The sequence below is a fragment of the Miniopterus natalensis genome, chromosome 9, assembly GCF_054644295.1.
Source record: "Miniopterus natalensis isolate mMinNat1 chromosome 9, mMinNat1.hap1, whole genome shotgun sequence".
In the NCBI taxonomy this organism is placed as follows: Eukaryota; Metazoa; Chordata; class Mammalia; order Chiroptera; family Miniopteridae; genus Miniopterus; species Miniopterus natalensis.
The window spans coordinates 40,617,774-40,636,144 of record NC_142089.1 but is presented as its reverse complement, the minus strand read 5'-3'; the positions used below and the strand labels follow the sequence as shown (position 1 = coordinate 40,636,144).

General features: G+C 40.8%; 1 protein-coding gene across 3 annotated transcripts in view; it reads right to left on the bottom strand.

Moving 5' to 3' along the window:
• Positions 1 to 1,609: 1,609 nt before the first annotated feature.
• Positions 1,610 to 18,371, bottom strand: part of PDE4B (phosphodiesterase 4B) — a 391,091-nt gene continuing 374,329 nt past the window's right edge. Inside the window, exons 9-16 of one of the 3 annotated variants that reach the window (XM_087820499.1) lie at positions 13,649 to 13,827; positions 12,394 to 12,492; positions 12,091 to 12,255; positions 10,220 to 10,319; positions 8,082 to 8,236; positions 7,843 to 7,965; positions 6,940 to 7,122; positions 1,610 to 3,940 (exon numbers count right to left, since the gene is read on the bottom strand). In XM_087820499.1, the coding sequence (XP_087676625.1) occupies positions 3,575 to 3,940; positions 6,940 to 7,122; positions 7,843 to 7,965; positions 8,082 to 8,236; positions 10,220 to 10,319; positions 12,091 to 12,255; positions 12,394 to 12,492; positions 13,649 to 13,827 (1,370 nt within the window). In that variant the 3' untranslated portion in view covers positions 1,610 to 3,574. The remainder of the gene's footprint in view (positions 3,941 to 6,939; positions 7,123 to 7,842; positions 7,966 to 8,081; positions 8,237 to 10,219; positions 10,320 to 12,090; positions 12,256 to 12,393; positions 12,493 to 13,648; positions 13,828 to 18,371) is intronic. The other 2 variants (XM_087820500.1, XM_016208267.2) reach the window with 2 other exon arrangements.

Sequence of the window (18,371 nt, the reverse complement as noted above, 5' to 3'; positions counted from 1 at the left end):
CATCTCAGTATCTGAGCCAGGGCCTGGCCATGGTGGGTATACAATGTCTGCATACAGTTGCTGTGAAAGAAAGCTGCTACGGTGTAAATTTTGAGTCACCCCCAAATTTATACATTCAAATCTTAACCCCCAAAGATAATATTAGGAGGTGGGACCTGTGGGAGGTGCTGAAGTCATGAGGTGGAGCCCTCATGAGTGAGATTAATATTCTTATAAAAGAGACCCCAGATAGATCTCTAGTCTCATCTACCAAGTGAGGACACAGTGAGAAGTCACAGGCTGTGAACTAAGAACTGGGCCCTTATCAGAATGTGAACATGTCGATGCCTTAATCTTATACTTCCTGGCCTCTAGACCTGTGAGAAATAAATTTCTGTTGCTTTTAAGCTGCCTAGTCTGTGGCATATTGTTATAGCAGCTAGAACGGACTAAGACAAAACCCTGAGCTACAAGCACATTTCTCTCTTCTGGAACAGTGGTTCTCTCCTCACAATTACACATTAGAATTGCCTTGGGAAAATTGTAAAAGTCTGATACCCAGGGCTCCACCCAAGACCAGTTCAAACAAATCTGAAGTGAGGATGGGGCCCAAATATCCATATTTTTTAAAATAGTGATCCTCCAGGTGAGTCACATTTTGCAGCAAGGGTTAAGAAGCACTTCTCTGTAGAAACAGATCTGCAAACATTTATACATATTTATAGCTGCAGGCATTTTGAAAGTCACACCTGTGGCCATTATAGCCAATTCACTTTTGTCAAAGCCTCTGAGATGGAGAGGTGCGATCAGAAATCAGGGCTGGTGGTGAAGTGCTACAAACATTAGCTCTGCAACCAGCAGGCAAGCTGGTTCTGCAATGTTGGCTCATTTCCAGGTGTCTTTATAAAGAAATGCTGCAATTGCAGTTTATTGAGTGAATTCTTCTAGAGCAGATGCTCTTACTGGTTCACAAACCACTACTTGTGGTTAAAATATCATGGGCCATCCACTGATTCTCATTTGCAACCTTCCTCACTGTGTGTGTGCACGCGCGCGCACACACACACACACACACACTTAGAATAATTTTTTTAAAGCTGACTTTAAGATTTCAACAGAGCATTCAAATATTTTGCTTATGAGGCTTGCACAGTTCTTTCCAGAAAGAAAAGCTTAGCCATATGATCAACAGGAGACTCCATGGATCACAGAGAAAACTGCGTCAACAGGCGCTCTATGGCCCGTGCTTGAAGAGGACTCTGCACCTGACTCTTCTTTGGTCCAATGATTGATGGGACCATCTGACTACCTTAAGCGAATGTTCTGTGATCCTATGATTCCCTTTTCTAGAGGACCCAGCCAAGCTGGAGATTCCCTTTATTGATCCAGTAGGTTAAGTTCTTCAGATTCATGAGGTGGGTTTGTTTTCCTTCACCGGCTCCCTTCTCGCACCATTGAGCTGGGCGAACAGTTGCTAAGAAAATGCGCAATGTTCCAAGCTAGGGGACTTTTTGGACACCGATTTTGAAACTTCTGTTGTGATGTTGGCCAGGCAAAGTAGCTGGTTTTCTTTGTGGGGTGTGGTAGAAGACATGAGAAAAAGATCTGCTTCAGATACGTCAGAACTAACCCGAAATAATTGGGCCTACAGTCAAATCGAATCATGCTTTAGTTTATTCACCTCATAGAAAAGTCTCTTAAGAATGCACTTGAACGCGATATACAATAATAGTACTGTAACATACACTGTGAGAAACCTTTGAAAACAATAAACTGTCCACCTGAAGTAATGCAGTGTTCATAGACACACAAACCCATTGGTCATGCACATTTGTGCCATTTCTTTAACTATGAGTCACAATGCGGAACTGAAAGCATGAGAGATATTTTACAAACGGAGACTGAAGCCAGTAAGAGGCCTAACAAGTGTTATCAGAAGCTTCACATTTGCATAATTTACTACATCAGTTCACATTTTAATATAAAATTCACATTGCTTTACTGTTTTCTTTTTGTAATTAATTGGAACAGGACATTCCTGCTTACTGGCAGGCGGGAGGCTTTCTTTTCAGAGTCAGTAGTCTGGGAACACTCGGAAGAACTGCGCAAATGTAGTGTTGCTTTTTAAAACGAAGCCACGGTGACAGTGGAGCCCAGTTTTAACCCAACTCATGCGTAACACAGACTCGGAGAGAACGCAGGCAGAAACCACATCCTGCTGCCCCCTACCCCTATCAAACTATACAAAAGTAAAAGCTCAGTACAAACCATTTAGTATCTAATGTGAGAATCGTGTTTCCAAAACTGGTGGGTAAAGGGGCTGCGCAGTATTAGCAACTCAGACAGGGACAGGGCAGACCCTCGGAGTAAAAGCCCACTGGTGTCCTCACCGGCGAGGGGGCCAAATGTCTCTCTTAGCCATGGTCAGGTTACAGAACACACAATACAAAATGTTACAAGAAAAGTTGCAACTCTTAGGCAGAGTTTTCTACACAAATTTAACACCACCATTGGCAGGCAATGTTAGATATATAAATTAATAACTTACAAAACATTACATTATGTACATTTAATAATAAATACACGGTTATAAACAGAAATGGAGGTGTTAGCGCAGAAGGCAGTGCAAGAGAAAGATGGCAGCATTGAGTCGAAAATGGCAGAACTGGGTGTGAGAGTGGAGAGAGGAGGGAGAGGGAGGGGACAGGAGGGGCCGTGCGACTCCCAGGGGCACAGGGGTTCCAGGCGCAACAGGACACACTGCCTCATTACGCTGAATTTTACACAGGCCGTTACTGTGAACAACACAACTACCTCTTCCTACCCCTTAGCCGGTTCAACTTGCTTCTGTTGACAGCCAAAACGTAAACTCCAGAGGAGAAAAAATACTGTTCAAAGCAGGCGACAGAGATAAGTTGTTAGGGCAGCTGTGGAGTTGGAAGGGACAAGGGGGAAGGAAGTAGAATGCGGTTAGAAGCGCATCCTTTCTATTTGCAAAAGTAACTGTAGTAAAGTGAAAGATATTGCCCAAGAAAGAAGGAAGACCGTTTTCTTTCCTGTGTTTGTTTTTTCCCCCAGAAAGTGTCAAAAAAGTTTGTATCAACTCCCAATGCTTATCTGTGTAGAAGTTGACACTACACTCTAGGTATTAAACAGGCATTTTTAAAGACGTGAAAATGTTTTACAAAAAAGGCACACAGGTTGGCAGACAGAGGGACAGGTGAGCAGATTTATAAATGAACGTATTAGTCAGTTCAGTCACTAGAGGGGACAGATTCCCGAAACTTAGTGCAGAAAAATCTCTCAGTTTTGTGTCTTCTGTTTTCAAGCCATTGAGTTGTGATCTGAACTTGGCCTCCAGTACCACATAAAGCTTCAGCTCTCCACCAAGCTTGCAAGCAAGGCAAGTCAACCGTGGAATTTCCTGAGCTGCTATTTGCTTCACGGTCTTGCACTCTGGCTCCAAACTCAAGTAACTGGAAAAGCCACATGGCCTTTGTCCTGTGCAGGCCTCGGCCCCATGGTGGGCTGGCCCTACCACACAGCTGGCATGCTTGTCAAAGGTGGAATGTTCGTCTCCACACAGAGAGGGAGATTATGTGTCAATTGGGGACTTGTCCTCTGCAGCAGTGTCTACATCAGTCTCTCCCAGTGAATCCCTGTTTTCGGGGTCGATCACACAAAGTGTCTTTGTGCTGCTGAAATAGTTGTGGCCCTCTCCCTCTTTTTCAGGTCCTTCAGGATCTTCCTCTTCAAGGGTCAGTTCAAACTGAAACTTCTCCATCAGCCCCTGGCAGTCTCTGTTCTGCTCGTCCAGCGGCGGGGAGGGACTCTGGGGTATCATGCTCTGATACCAGTTCCTGTTATCTTCTAATGTATCCAGAATGTCCTGGGCATCGGGCTGCACCAGATCTGCCCAGGTCTCCCACAGTGGATGGACGATGTAGTCGATGAAACCAACCTGGGAAAAAATAAGATTACCTGTTATTGTGATTGGCCCTTGAAAACCAAACAATCTGTGCTGGTTTCCATGCAAAGATAATATAACAACAACCCAAGAGAGATCAATAATCATGGATTTTATTATTTGAGCACATACTGTATGGTACGTCCTGCATTGGATGCAACATATAAGTTATTGCTCTTAATCCCGCAAAGCAAGTATTGTTACCCACTATTTACAAAGGAGGAAACTAGAACTCACTGAGATTAAATATCTTGAGAGAGGTCACAGAGCCAGTAAGTAGTGAAGCTGGCACTGCGTCCCAGCTTTGTCTGATTTCGAAGCCTGCATTCGTCTCTCATCTCACTATAACTAACAACTTTTCCTTTTCCGTGCACCAGATAAGAAGTCTGGATGTAACCCTGGCTGGGAATGACTTGGTCACTATTTGGATTCTGTGAGTCATTCCCTGAAGAAGGAAGCCCCGGGACTAATGGGTTCTGACTCAACATTCTTCCCCTGATAACTTGAAAACATGCCGCTGTTCCAAAATGAAGGGGAGCCAGCCCCTGCCTACTCTGAAATTTCTCAAGTCCTGTGGAATGCTTTTGGTTTGTAGAAGAGTTTGGTAAAACATCTGAAAGTACTTCAAGCCCCTAAACCAACAAAGATCCCCTCTGTGGACACGTCTGCAATTTGTAGGGCCCACAGTCATTTCCATCAGGAGAAAGAAGGGAAAATAAAAACAATTAGGCAGTTCCTGTGCTAGTGTTCCCGTGAATAACACAAGGCCTATGGCTCTGCTACGGTTTACACAGGGGCTATGCATCCTGCTTGAGCTGGCTCTGCGGCCTCACGCTGACCTCTTCATTGCGGGACAAACAGGAAACCCTGGGGGTGGGGGCACGTTGAGAGAAAGAATAGGCACCAGTCGAATGAGAGAGTGGAATTCCCCTGTCATGGTATGCGGGGCTGGGGAGACCCTGGGCCGGGACTCGGGGTGACGGGCAAGGGGGAGTTATATGCATCCGTGGGACACTGTCGCTACCTTTCCACACCACTGGACACTTCCCTTTATTAACATTCTAGTTTTTGGCAGACATAATTGTACCATATCAAAGAATCTTTCTCATATGTGACTCTTTTACATCTATCATCTATCTATCTCTCTATTATCTATCATCTATCTATCTATCTATCTATCTATCTATCTATCTATCTATCTATCTATCATCTAACTATCTATCAATCATCAATCTATCTTTTTTTCTGGTGCTTCCCTAGCTTTAACAAACAGAATTCACATGAAAAACAGGGCATCTCTAATCTGTGTTGTTTTTAAGGACTACACTGCAGATGATTCAGGTATTTCTCTTGCTTCCACCTACTCCTTTTTCCTCTTTATGGGTGTTTAATGGACTTTAGAGACTATTTTCAAGGTGTTTTCCAGGAACCTGAGAAAAACAAGCTCAAGGCAATGGAGAAAACTGAATCAGCTGAGCACAATGCGGTCATTTCCTTTCTTCATTTGTTTTGCTTCTGCTAAATGCTCAGCATTTTTTGAAAGGTGGCTTCTAGTTGCTTATTTCCTAGGTCCTGGGATGAGAGAGCTCTACATATCCTAAGAGCACCTAATCAAGGGCTTTATCACCAGACTATCAGACAGGGGTCGCCAGAGCGCATCTGTGGGAAACACCAGAGTGGACCACGATGTCGTGGCCCCAGGGAGACCCGTCCACAGTGACGGAGAGTGAACAGCGTTGGGTGGAGGGCGCTGCATTACTAAAGAGCTGGTGAAGCGGTCCAAGAGGACAACTTCTTCACCGGATACACTGGAGGAATACATGTTGTGTCTATCTCCCAAGGCTGTGTGAGGTTCAAATAGGATAATGTATGGAAAAATCTGTGGAAAACTGCACAGACATGATGTAAATATTTTTAAAAATTCAGTTGTTAATAAAAAGGCCTTATTCCAATTAATTAACTAATTAATTAATTACTGTCTTGTTCTAATTAAGGCTTTAGGATATTTGAATTGTCCCTAACTTAACATTTATTGTGCATTTTTGTAGAATATTAGACTCTTAGAGCACTTTCACAGATTTTAAACTCACTTGATTTTTTTTAAGAGGCTACAAAATAGTAACTGCAAAGGAACTATACAGATATTACAAGTATATGTAAATTTGTGGGTAGCAGGTAGTAAGCAAAGAGGATAAACATGAACAAAAAATACTCCAGATGCTTTTGTGATACAGACTACAGACAACCTACAGACTCATTCTCGGTCATGACCACCTGACTCAGGCCGTTTGTCGCCTGAACAAAATAACATTTCAGCGGGCCTTATAGCCTTTGTAGGGATATTGACACTTTCCAGTGCCACATACTCTGCAGCTAGAGACATGTGGTACCTTTCTGCATCCCCTTGTCTCCAGTGTATTGTCCCAAGTCCTCAGCCCACAGGGAATTTTTAGCTTTGGACACAATCCGAAGATGTCAGCATGTTCTCAGAGTATAGATGTAACCTTGGAAGGGGGCACAGGTCGGAGCTGGGACTATGAGGTACAAGAGATTTGTAGGAGTGAGATTTACTACCTCTGGTGATGGTGGCAGTGTGCTTGATTATGGAGAGATGGCAAAAATGGGGTGCAGGGAACAAGAGTAGAGATCCTGGGTAAAGATAGAGCCAGGAGAAATCTGGGTGGGTGATCTGGAGGAGGCTGCAATGTTCAGTTCAATCAGCTAGATTTGCTAAGATCCTAGACAACTATCTGAACTGTTAGAGGCCACACAGTTCAAACTTTGATGGGTTCTGGTGACTGCTTTATCTCCACCCTGTAAAATCGAGTGTCATGGAGAAGGCAAATGAGTCATGAGTAGAATGGAATTAAATGGGTAGTTGTTTCCTTATAATTTCATATATATATTCTGTTAAAAGACAAGAGCTAGATAGAATCCCCCAGTTCTACAATCAGTAGCACTCACAAAAACTTTGAAAATCTTATATTAGATACCTGGGATTTCTCCACAGAAGCCGTGTGCTTGTCACACATTGGGCTAATCTCCATTCCTCTCTCCCGCTCTTTGTCTCCCTGCTGGAAAAATTCCTCCATGATGCGGTCTGTCCATTGCCGGTACAGTTCCAAGGACTTGGTGGGGTTGCTCAGGTCTGCACAGTGCACCATATTGCGAAGGACCTGAAATCATACAGTTTTGGAAATCCCATAAAATCAGGTGTAAATACTACCAGAACATCTCATCCCTCTTGTACTAGTACACTTGGTACCGAACCCAAGAACATTTTAGTTGCATTGTAATTATGGTGTGTTGCACCAAAAAAGCGAAATAACAATGGTGCTGGCCAAAATTGGTTATTTATCACTATCGGAGTCCCAAAAGGGAAAATGTGTGTCTTCTTAAATTGATGGTCATTGAACTGAAAAACTGGAAAGGACATTACAGGTCAGATACTACCATCATTTCCTTTCCTCAGTTTGGAAAAAATGCAAAAAATTACTCAAAGTAGGTATCTTCATATTTTCCACTTGTGGAAAGAGACTGCTGATGGCAATTTGTATAACCAAAACAGACTTAACAAACTTCAAGTCAACAGGATTTATATCCAAACAAGAGCTTTTGGGACCAGCAGTCACGTACATCCTATTACAAATAGATCTTGCCACTTATTTTTAGAACTAAGCAATTCAATAAATAGGGTTAGGTTTTTTCCTCGTAAATTACAGAATACGCTGTAATGTTTTTTCTTAGTTATTTCTTAGCTTGCTTAGTTTGTCCTTAAAATAAGCCTAAAACTGTAATAATAACCTAGGACATGCAACTAACTTAAGTTTGTTTTCATTTTTTAAATTGTTGTTTGGTTTGGCTTTGTGTTAAATCAAAGGCTTTTTCTCCAATACCTGTATACGATCAGTATAGTTGTCCAGCAGAAGAACGCCTGAACTTGTAACTTTCTTTGTTTCTACCATTGTCTTCAGGTCTGCCAGCAGGCTCATATGTTTGGACATATCAGTTGCTAACACCTTGAGTAAAAAAGAAAACAAAAATACTCCATGAGTTCCGTTTGTCAGAGAGAATGAGATTTCTCCTCCAGCCACGGTAAAAGTAAGTGAGGACCGTAGAGAGGCTTAAGTCTTACCATGTCGATAACCATCTTCCTGAGTGTCTGGCGCTGCTTCTTGGTGAGATTCTGAAAGATGTCACAATGCTCTTCTTGCAGCAGCTTGAAACCCACGGCCAGATGATGGTTTTCCAACACAGATTCGTCATTATACATCAAAGCAAGTTCTGAATCTAATACACAAGAGAAAATGATGACTTAATAATAAAAAGGGGTATAATTCAAAAGTCAGCATTACCTCAGTGTGAAATCAGATCTAGCTCTATTCAAATAGTTTTAAGAACCACATGCCATTTCCCCTTAAAGAAACAGCCTCCCTCTGTTAAGGAATGGAGTAAGTTTCTAAGTCAGAAATGCTTCTAGTAGATATCAGTGCATAAGCTTTCTCTTTGATTAGAGTTCCTGGTATTTAAAAATCCTTTTTCTCCTTCTTCTCTTTATAAAGAATTTGACATTAGGTAAAAGTATTCCCAACCTGCTAAATCCTATTTTTATCTCAGGTGGTAATTTCCTTTATGTCTTCACACATTTTGTGCTTCAGAAAAGAATGAACTGAAAATGTCACTAAACTATATCAAATGTATTAGGATGTTCAAACTATATTCACTTTTTTATATGCTTGCCAGCTTTGTCCATTGTGAGTTATGGATTTTCGAAGAAGATAACAGTGTGAGTGAAAAATTTCAATTTACTCAAATAATGTAGCTTTTTGGAGCTTTCTATAAATATGGTAACAAAACAATAATACTTTTTTAGAACAACCTTGATGTCAAATTTTCTGCCATCTGGCTCTATACGCCAGAGATTGCAGTATCTCGATAGAGAAACTACAGCTCCCAGCTTGCCTTTCAACTCAGGAGAATCGGGCATCTTTTGTCAGGCAGAGGCCTGGTCTGCGAATGAGAATATGGTCACCAAACTCGTGCAGCCACGTTTTCCCTTAACCAGGAATAACAGCCAAGGAATGGAACTGTGCCTCTAACTGCAGGTGTCGTTACTCATACGCCGTTGCTTTAACCGTGTGCTTTGAGCTCCATCCTTAGAAAAGGTGGTGGGATATACAAAGTCATTTCCACACTCTTGCCCCACTCACTCTGTGATGAAGGGTACAGATCTGCAAAGTGGCTTTATATGTTGTAGTGCTGAGGTGGCTGTCACTTCTCTGTGGGAAGGTAACTGGCCTATGCATGGATTGATTCATGACACCACACTACGTCAGCTGATATAACCCACATACACAAGTAGTTGCCCAAAGTTTATATTCTTTCAATAGAAGATGAAACAAAAACAACAACAACAAGGTACCCTACAGCTAGATCACTCAGGTATTCTGATGATTAAATATGACAAGGCATCTTTTATAGCAAGTAGCCCAAACATTTCTAGAAAACCATCAGCACTTGATGTTAATAATGACAAAGGAAACCAATATTCTCACAGGAAAAAGTACTTAGATTTGCAGCATTTAGAAATAGTGCATTAACCTAGAGAATTCATGGATTTTCATTAGCATGAATACGAAACATGTTGAGCATGACAAAAGCTCTGAGTATGGCTTGGGACCCCAAGGCTGGACCAGCTGTGAAGTTCACTGAGGTCACCTTCCCTACTATAGACTGATCCATTATCAAGCCTTTGCAGTTGGAAGAGAGCTTGCGGGACGTTTAGTAACCTTCCCTCCTGATTGTGAAAACCCATTCCAGTGCTTTTTCAGAATCTGATTTCTGTTTGGAGTTCCCATGCTCAGATCTAACACTTGGGCCTGCTTCCTCAGTAGCGAGGGACACTGGTGGGTCACCACGCTCTGCGTGAGAGCCTGCATCATACTGAAAATCATTCTCACATTATTCCCAAGCCTTTCCTTGTGCTCACTGGATAATTCCACATCTGTTACTCTTTCCTCGCATATTGTATTTTCCAAACATTGAATACTTTTTATGGTTCCCCCCTGACCCGTTGCAAGTTCTCCGTGCAGCTCAAAAATTCTATTGCCAAACTGGACACAGTATCCAGGAAAGGCCTGACCAGTTTGAGTGGAATGGAAGGATTACCTCATTACTACTCTTATTATTATCCATAACGAAAACAGGAGGGGAAAAAAATTAAGCAGTGACTCATACAATTATCTCAAATGACTGTCCCAGTGGTGAACTCACTTGTGTTGATGAGAAATTGGTTGGATACTCCAGGATGGTCAACATCATGGATAGCAGCTGCAAAAATGGCGGCGAGGATTTCCAAATCTGTGAAGACGGCCTGCAGAGCAAGAGCACATTTCACTCCAAGTCCCATTTGCCTATCCTGCTTACTTAGTTTCATGTTAAATTACCCCATTTCGTTCTTATTGGGAGAAGGACTGTGTGTTGATTTTTATGTCTCACATACTAATTTAATTAAATGTGGATTCTATCCATCCTTCTAAGATCTCAGGGGAAAGGAATGAAGGCTGGAGCCCATGCCCTCACCAGGCCCACAGGCTGGGGCTCAGGAAGGCATTAGCACAGTGCTCATGGTGAGTGATCGATGGTACCTAATATCTATTTCTTGGCTAAATTGTATGGCAGAATGGTGCTTATATAATGCGAGCACATGCAGGTCAAAGAAGCAAATCAGACTGGCTGTGTTCTGAGATATAACTTCATGTTTTTCAGGCTGCATAACTTAGAGAACAAAGGCCAACTTCCAGACTCATAAGACTGGCAGTAAATTATTTCTGAAAGCTAAATTTGTAGTGTGGTCAGAAGGTTTCATATATTCATTCACCTGTTCATTCAGTACCTATCCATTAAATGTTTACTATGGGCAAGGTCTGAGAACATTTCTAAGAAGTGAAACCTAATGCCCCACTGCTCAACTCCTTCATGGCATGCCATGAAGCCTTCTCTGCCCCCACTGGTACACAGTGATTTAAACCTACTATTTATTTAGGTGTATATTCCTTCTGGTTAAAATGTCTTTCCATGGCGGAAATGTCTTTCCTTATCCTCCGTGATTACTTAAATTTCCTCACCCTCCAACTGCCAGGTCAGTTTCCACCTCTCTCTTGAAGATCAATCTAATTACTCTAGGACACATTGAACTCTCCCTTCTCCAAATAGCTGTGGCACTCCTGGACAATTTCTGGCCACACAGTAGGTATCCTATCAACAATAGAGGCTAGCTGATAAACAGTGTTGGTCTACTGTGATTCTTATACAGAACATTTCCCTCAGAGAAACAGAAGAGCCTTAGCTCCATCTCACTTTCCCCGGTCGTCTTTTCTTAAAAAATATGGAACTCAAGCAATAGAGTTGTGATCTGTTTCATCTTTCTTCACCTTCCAAACTGAACCTGCCCAGGTGGAGCTGGATAAAGGTTGGCCAGTCCTTTCCTGCAGTGAGCCTGCTCATTTTGGAAGCCCCTGACCACCACTGCCACATGTCAAAGAGAAACATGGTCTGCTGGGCATACTGCTGCTAATATTGATTAATGCATACAAATGCATTAATCAGTTGGGGAAGGAATCAGAGTCACCTTTTAGCAAGATATCTAGCAACTCTCAGTTCTCGATTTTCAGTTACTTTTTCTTTAGCCCATAGCATCAGTTTTACGATTTCTCTGGAGAATAAGCCTGTGGATGCTTATTCCTAACAGGAGCTATATAGAAAATTTTATATTATGCTTCTGTGCCATCCCTCACAATGCTTGGGATGGTGTGGGCAACTCAGATCAGTACATGCATATTGAAGATATACTATATACTAGTCACTGAACTAGACATGTATTAAATACAAGAGATACAATGAAAAATAAAGCATCCTGTTAATCGCTTGATAATTAAACTCTCTTCAACTGTAAGAGATATAAAGAGATATAATTGGGTTACTCTGATATCAGTAACCCAATTGGTAGATGCTACACATAATCAAAGAACCAGTTCAAGAATATACAATCATCTAATTACATTATTTCTGCAAATACATTACATGCTGTATGGCACTTTTTAAAGAGGACGGGCAGGTATGCAAAAGAGATCACAACTACTCACATCGAGTGCTGGTGTCGAGAGAAGAACATGGGTAGACTGCGCTACATCAGCAGCATGTAGGCTGTTGTGATATGCCACATCAGAATGGTAATGGTCTTCTAACGTCATCATGTAGGTTACAAATGTATCAGAGGAGATTTTGAATGTCTTTAGGAGGTCTCTTTCCTATATTGTAAAATGGATTAGAAAATAAATAAGTAGATGTCCAAAAATGAAGAAAAGCTAAATCAGGAAAGTAAACTGGGATAGAAAAGAATAGTAGTCATCCAAGGGAATAACCACCATTCTTTCCTGTTCGCGCACCTGGAATATGGCATACATGATGCACGTCAAGGGCCTGTTGTGTGAATATCCGGCTACATTGAAGATGTTAAGGCCCCATTTATTCAGGTCTTCCAGCTCCTGTAGTCAGAATGAGAGGAATTTATGGATAAGAACAGTTGTTTGTTTGTTTTTTGCATACCTCATTATTTTTATTTACTTTTTGGACAAAGGCTGTCTGTCTTTCCAGTGTCTATTTACAGTGTTCTAGTTGCATGAAAAAAGTTAAAATGGAATGCCCTAGGAGACTGGGTGTCCTCTTCATTCTAGTTCCAAGTTTCTGTATATTTCATTTATAAATTTAGTTGCTGATTTATATTTGCCTCATCAGAGGTAGCTGCAAGTGATTGGAGCTAGAAAACCATCTCAGGGCTACACTTCTGTCCTTTGGATATTATCACTAAGGGCCAGGTCAGAAAGATTCAGCTGCTAGAATGTGCGTAAGTCGAACCTAATTTAATGAAGAATGCCAGTCACGCATTATATCCTACAGTGCCTAGGCCTCAGATAAACCTGGAATAAACATCATTCAGTCCTGTGTTGTGGGATTATTCTAAGATTCTCTCATTAAAGAAACAATTTATTCCATTTTTTAATTATTGTCTGGAATGAGGGTTCTAGTCTCTCCCTAGAGGCCTGGCCCAATGTGTAACCTACTTTACTCTAATGATACCTTTCAGAAGGCCTTACTGAATGTCCTTTTGCTCACAGTAAGCTCATTTCATTCTCACAAGGCTGAGAGGATCTCAGCAGTTACCTTATGTAGCCTCCTAGTGCATGTATAAACTCTTTCTGGGCCTTCCTCTACTACTGGGGTTTGGGTTCAAGAGTCAGTACTGTCAATTTTTCTCATTTCTTCTCCAGCTCTGCCAGTTAACTCAGATTTTTCCCATTGGTCCTTGGCATACAGTCCCCAAAATGTCCCATTAAACTGAATTGTGATAATTCAATTCCACCCACTGGCATCCCCTTGGATTCTTTCAATGCACCTTTAGTAGGATTCTCATTCATGAGGAACTATCTGTTTACAAATCCAGTGTAGGGTGAAAAAAAATGGCCCTTTGGTATAGAAAGTCTTTAATTAGGTGCCTCTCAATGGACAAGAAGGCCACACCAGCCTCCTTATCATACAACTTAATAATAAAGCAAAAGCGATCACTGCTATTTCCTAGCAGGTAGTTTAAGCATCTGCCCGCTGTGAAGCAGAGAGCTACATGCACCCCCAGCACACACCCACCTTGGCTAGATGATCTTCATTTTCCGTGTTGACTCCAAAGCGTGAGATGCTGGTATTGTTTAAGCTTGAACTATGCATCAGCTTTTTCACTCCGCTTATCTGTGTCATGAGCTGTTGCTTTTTCTTTTTCTCTCTGTCTTTCTGGGTGGGAGATGGAATCTCCACATCATTCTGCTTGTCTGCAACAAAGGGATATGTTTTTCAGAACGTGAGTGTCAATGAGAAGCCACTACAATATGTAAAACAACTTCTAAGCATCTGCAATGGATTTTGCATCTTATGAAAAACTGTCACGCATTATATCACTTGATCTTCAGGACGATCCTGTGAGGTAAATGGGAAAAGTATTTTGCTCCATTTTATTGCTGAGCAAACTGAGGCCCAGAAAAGCTGAGTAAGTTGTCCAAGAAGTAGCAGAGGTAGGACTTGATCCCAGCTCTTCTGTTTGTGGTCTAATTGAAAAGAATTACACTTGTACATGGTCAAGGTGAAACATCAATATTTATATGTAGGTTTTTTTAAGTTAATAACTTGTATGTTTGTATACTAGAAAAGTTTCATGCAGCCAAGACCAGGTTACTAAAAACAGCCTTTACATTCTGTTCATTTTGTTATATGTGTTTTAATTTTTAATGTAAAAAATCCATGTAACTTTAGCTGGCTATAACTTATAATTTTAGTTTAGACAGGCATAATGTATGTTAGAGAAATAAATGGTTTATAATCTTCAAATAATTACTTTAAAGCATTGGCTAATTGCCATTTGAGGTCTGGGGGAGATTATAATTTCAGTTTTACTTCATGCCTTGTGTCTATTAATTCTACTAAAAAATTATAATAATAGATGCCCCTTATTTGTAACAGTCATTACATTTATTAAAATATTTATGCTTATTTAATATTTATTATCATATCATTTAATCTTTTAAAAAATTCTGCTACAACAAAGTAATAGTAGAGCTAGAATTATTGAAAGAAGCATGTCTACCTGCTTGTGAAAGCACTTTCCTCCATATCATGCTACTAAAAACATCAGCAATCAAATATTCCATTTCATTTCACAGGGGGATGTATCCTGAGTACTTCTGAAAAATGCATTAACTCTTTCAGGCCACAGGGATACTTGGAAGTGTACTGAGGTAAAATTTTATTAAATTGCTTGACAGCTATTACACTGAACTAAATGACACCTGTGACCGAAAGAGTTAATCAGCTTTCAAATGTTCCTACATTTATCTCTGCTTGTTACACTGAAAGTAAGTACAAATACAACTTCTCCATTTGAAAATGACATGTTTCCAGTTGGCATGCTGGGATCTAGACTATTTGCTTTCAACTCTTACACATGATGGCATAGTCACATGTTCTCCCCAGAGACCTCTGCCTGCTCATGGGGCCCTAGGGACAACTCATCAAAGCAAAGCAAACACAGGAAGACACATCAACCATCATGTACACCTCAACACCTGGCTGTAGGGCTGGGGCAAGGGTGTTCTCGCTCCCCAGTATCTCAGTATCATCTCTAGGTGCCCACAAGCTCCTAGACGCAGCAGCTATACTATGGCTTTTGCCTATGGAGGAAATTTAGTGGTTCATTTCAATGAGTTTAGGGGTTTCCAACCTGGTTCAGCATCAGAAGCACTCAGGGAACTTTTAAAAAATACAGATTTATGAGCCCCACCCAGTCTTACTGAATCTGTGCTTTTTAAAAGCTTCCCAAGTAACTCTGATGGTCAGAGCCAGGTTTGGGAACCAATAATAATACCACACTCTCACTTTTCAGATGAAGTCAGCAACTTGCCCAAGCTCAGAGTGCAATTTATTCAACAGATATTTATTTTGCAATTACTGTGTTCCAGATACAGTGATTTAATAGCATAGAACCCAGGCCTTGAGGTTCCTGTAAAAAAATATCTTTCTGGTCTCAAAATCTCTGGCATTAAAAATGACAGATTATGTTACTTTTGAAATTACTTTTCTCCCTGTCACTTCACTCCTAATAATTATTACTTTTGCTAAAATGAAAGGGCATGATAGCCCATGCCTTTCCCGACCACCGTCCTTCACCATTCTTCATGTCTGGTTAAACAGGCTGCAGGACTCTCCCATGCTACGGCAGATATAAGGAACCTCTAGTGGGACTAGCAGCTTTTCCCCTCTGCTTAATTAAAGATCCCCTGCAGCAGCGAGTGATTGAGCTGAATCACTATGGTGTCTGTGTCTGGAACATTACAATAAAGAAGAAAGCCATTGTTCGCACAGTGCCAGTTGGACATTAATGGGTGTTTCCCTATGGAGGCATTGGAACAACTGATAGGTTTCCCTATTCTGAATTTCCTCTGTTAAATGCTTTTCCCTATTCTGAATTTCCTCTGTTAAACGCTTAGCCAGCACAATGTGGAAATAACCTGAAACGCAGACTCAAAGAATCACAATAAACATTTAGTGAATTACACTTACAGAATGGTCAGATTACAGTGGACCATATAAAACAAAGAAAAAAACAGATGCAAAAAAACCAGTCATATCAAAATTCTGCTAATGGCACAATCTGAGGTGTGTTTCTTGCTAGATCACAGTAGTTGATTGTGTAAAGTTCCTAAGTTCTTTTCCTTGCATCTTGAAAATTCTGTATTTTAGTTTTTGAGACAGTAAGTAGGGGATTTTAAAGAATGCTTTTTCTCTGTTCATAACAATATTAACTAAAATGTAAGGCCACATCTAAGTATCTTGCTTTGTCTATGCTCCTTCCCTGTAGGTCTTGCTTTATTTCTTCTTATACCAGCAACCTGGAGCCCATGTTCATATAATGGCATCAAGAAGTGCCTGCAGTGGTAAGTGGTCTCTTGCCTTCCTTTTGGATTATGTGGACACCACCCTTTTGATGGAAATGTAACGCAACTTTCACAGATCCCTGGAGTAAGGGATTCCCTCCCTCTGATGACACATTTTAACATCCGATGACTCTTATTGAGATATTGCTCTTCAAGTTTAATTTAAATTGCCAATGTCTTCTCATTTTGTGCTTACTGAGATGGTTGCTATGCTTTAACAAGACCTTTTTATATTACTGGAAACTGTTAATAAACATTTTACTTTTAGGTCCACCAATACTGATTTCTAAAGACTTTTCTCCAAAAGATGAATATTACTAAAATACCCTTAAGTGTGATTTTCTTTCTTATGTTCTGAGTTCCTAATAGCCTTCTTTCCTAGTTAAAGGAGTGATAGGGTATTTAGGTCTAGGAGTCATGAGAGCCAAGTTTTAGTTTTGATTCAGGAACATATTAGAAAAGTAATCTTGGTCGAGTTACTTTGCCCTTCTAGGCCTCAGTTTTCTCTCCTGTAAAGTGAGGGAATTGGACTACAAGGCCATTAAAGTTCCTTGCAGATCTGACCACTTATGAAGATGGTTTCATTTGTGGTCCTCCAGGAGTATTTACTATGCTCGCAGGATAGGACTAAGAGTCCTGCATTTGCAGTTTGGAAACAAGCTTTGCTTTTTAGGATTGCCAAATTGCAAATATACAGTCTATTAGAGAGAATTCAGGTTGCCAGGTATGTCTAGCAAGTCAGATAAACTCCACCTATATAAGAGTCATAGAAAGTTAGAGCTGGGAGGGCTCTGGGATGTCATCTATTCCAATGCTCCCATTTTACCAGATGAGGCAAATGATACATCCTGTTTATATGATGGGTTTTTTCTCCCTATGTTTTCCCAAGAATATTAACATTTTAATCAGTCTGTCTAGTTTGTTTGATTGGGTCTATCTCATGCATGCACACACTCACACACACACTCTCTTACACACACACACACACTACCTTCCTCATGCTGAGTCTGTAAGGACTGAAATCCTAACACCCTTCCTCAACAACGTGTTCTTGATAATTTAATTTTTGAAATAATAAGAAGCCAAATGATTGGTTTTCTGCAAGAGATGTGCTTAACTAGCAAATGGAACGTTGGACAGAGAGTTGACATTTGCCTGTTTTTGAGATACAAAGCGTTGAGACTAAGAACTCATCTTTATCTTACCAGCTTTCTCACTTGGAAGACTTTGATGACAATAGACATTAATTAGCATTCTAAAATATGCTTGTTGTCCTTGGCAAGTGAGTAGTGAAAGAAATGACAGTGAAGAGGACTTCTTAGGTGTGGTCTTGGATGATTAGGGGCTCAGGGACTTTATGCAACTTTTCTCTAGTCATGAGCATCTCTTCTGAGACAGAAGAGACCTAGTATTTTAAAAATGCAATGTTTATGAAAACAAAAATGAATTCTTGCTCTTCCTGATTTTATTCTTTTCTCCCACAGTCATTAACCTGTAAAATGTCCCTAAAACAGTTGCCAGCTTATGAAAATAATTGGATGTTGCACAGAATGGAGTACATCTGAAATGGACAGGGGGAGATGCCTGGCTTCAAAAGAATAAAGGGGGAATACTGGAAAACAAAAGGATCAGTATAGAGTGCTTTCTGTTCATTTAGATTCTGGCTACCTCTTGGAGTTCAGATGTCTGAAAAATTATTCTCCTTTGTTCTCTGACAAAGGCCCAGCACAACTGCAGCGGGAGGAGACCAGCTATTTCAGACACCCACACACTGGAAACAGCTGGAAAGGCAGTGGTTAATCTTCAGGTGCCCATCGGCTGCAGAGCAATTCCCTGAGCTTTGCACTAGGCTCGTCTAAGATTGATCTGCTGATAGCAGGACCTGCTCT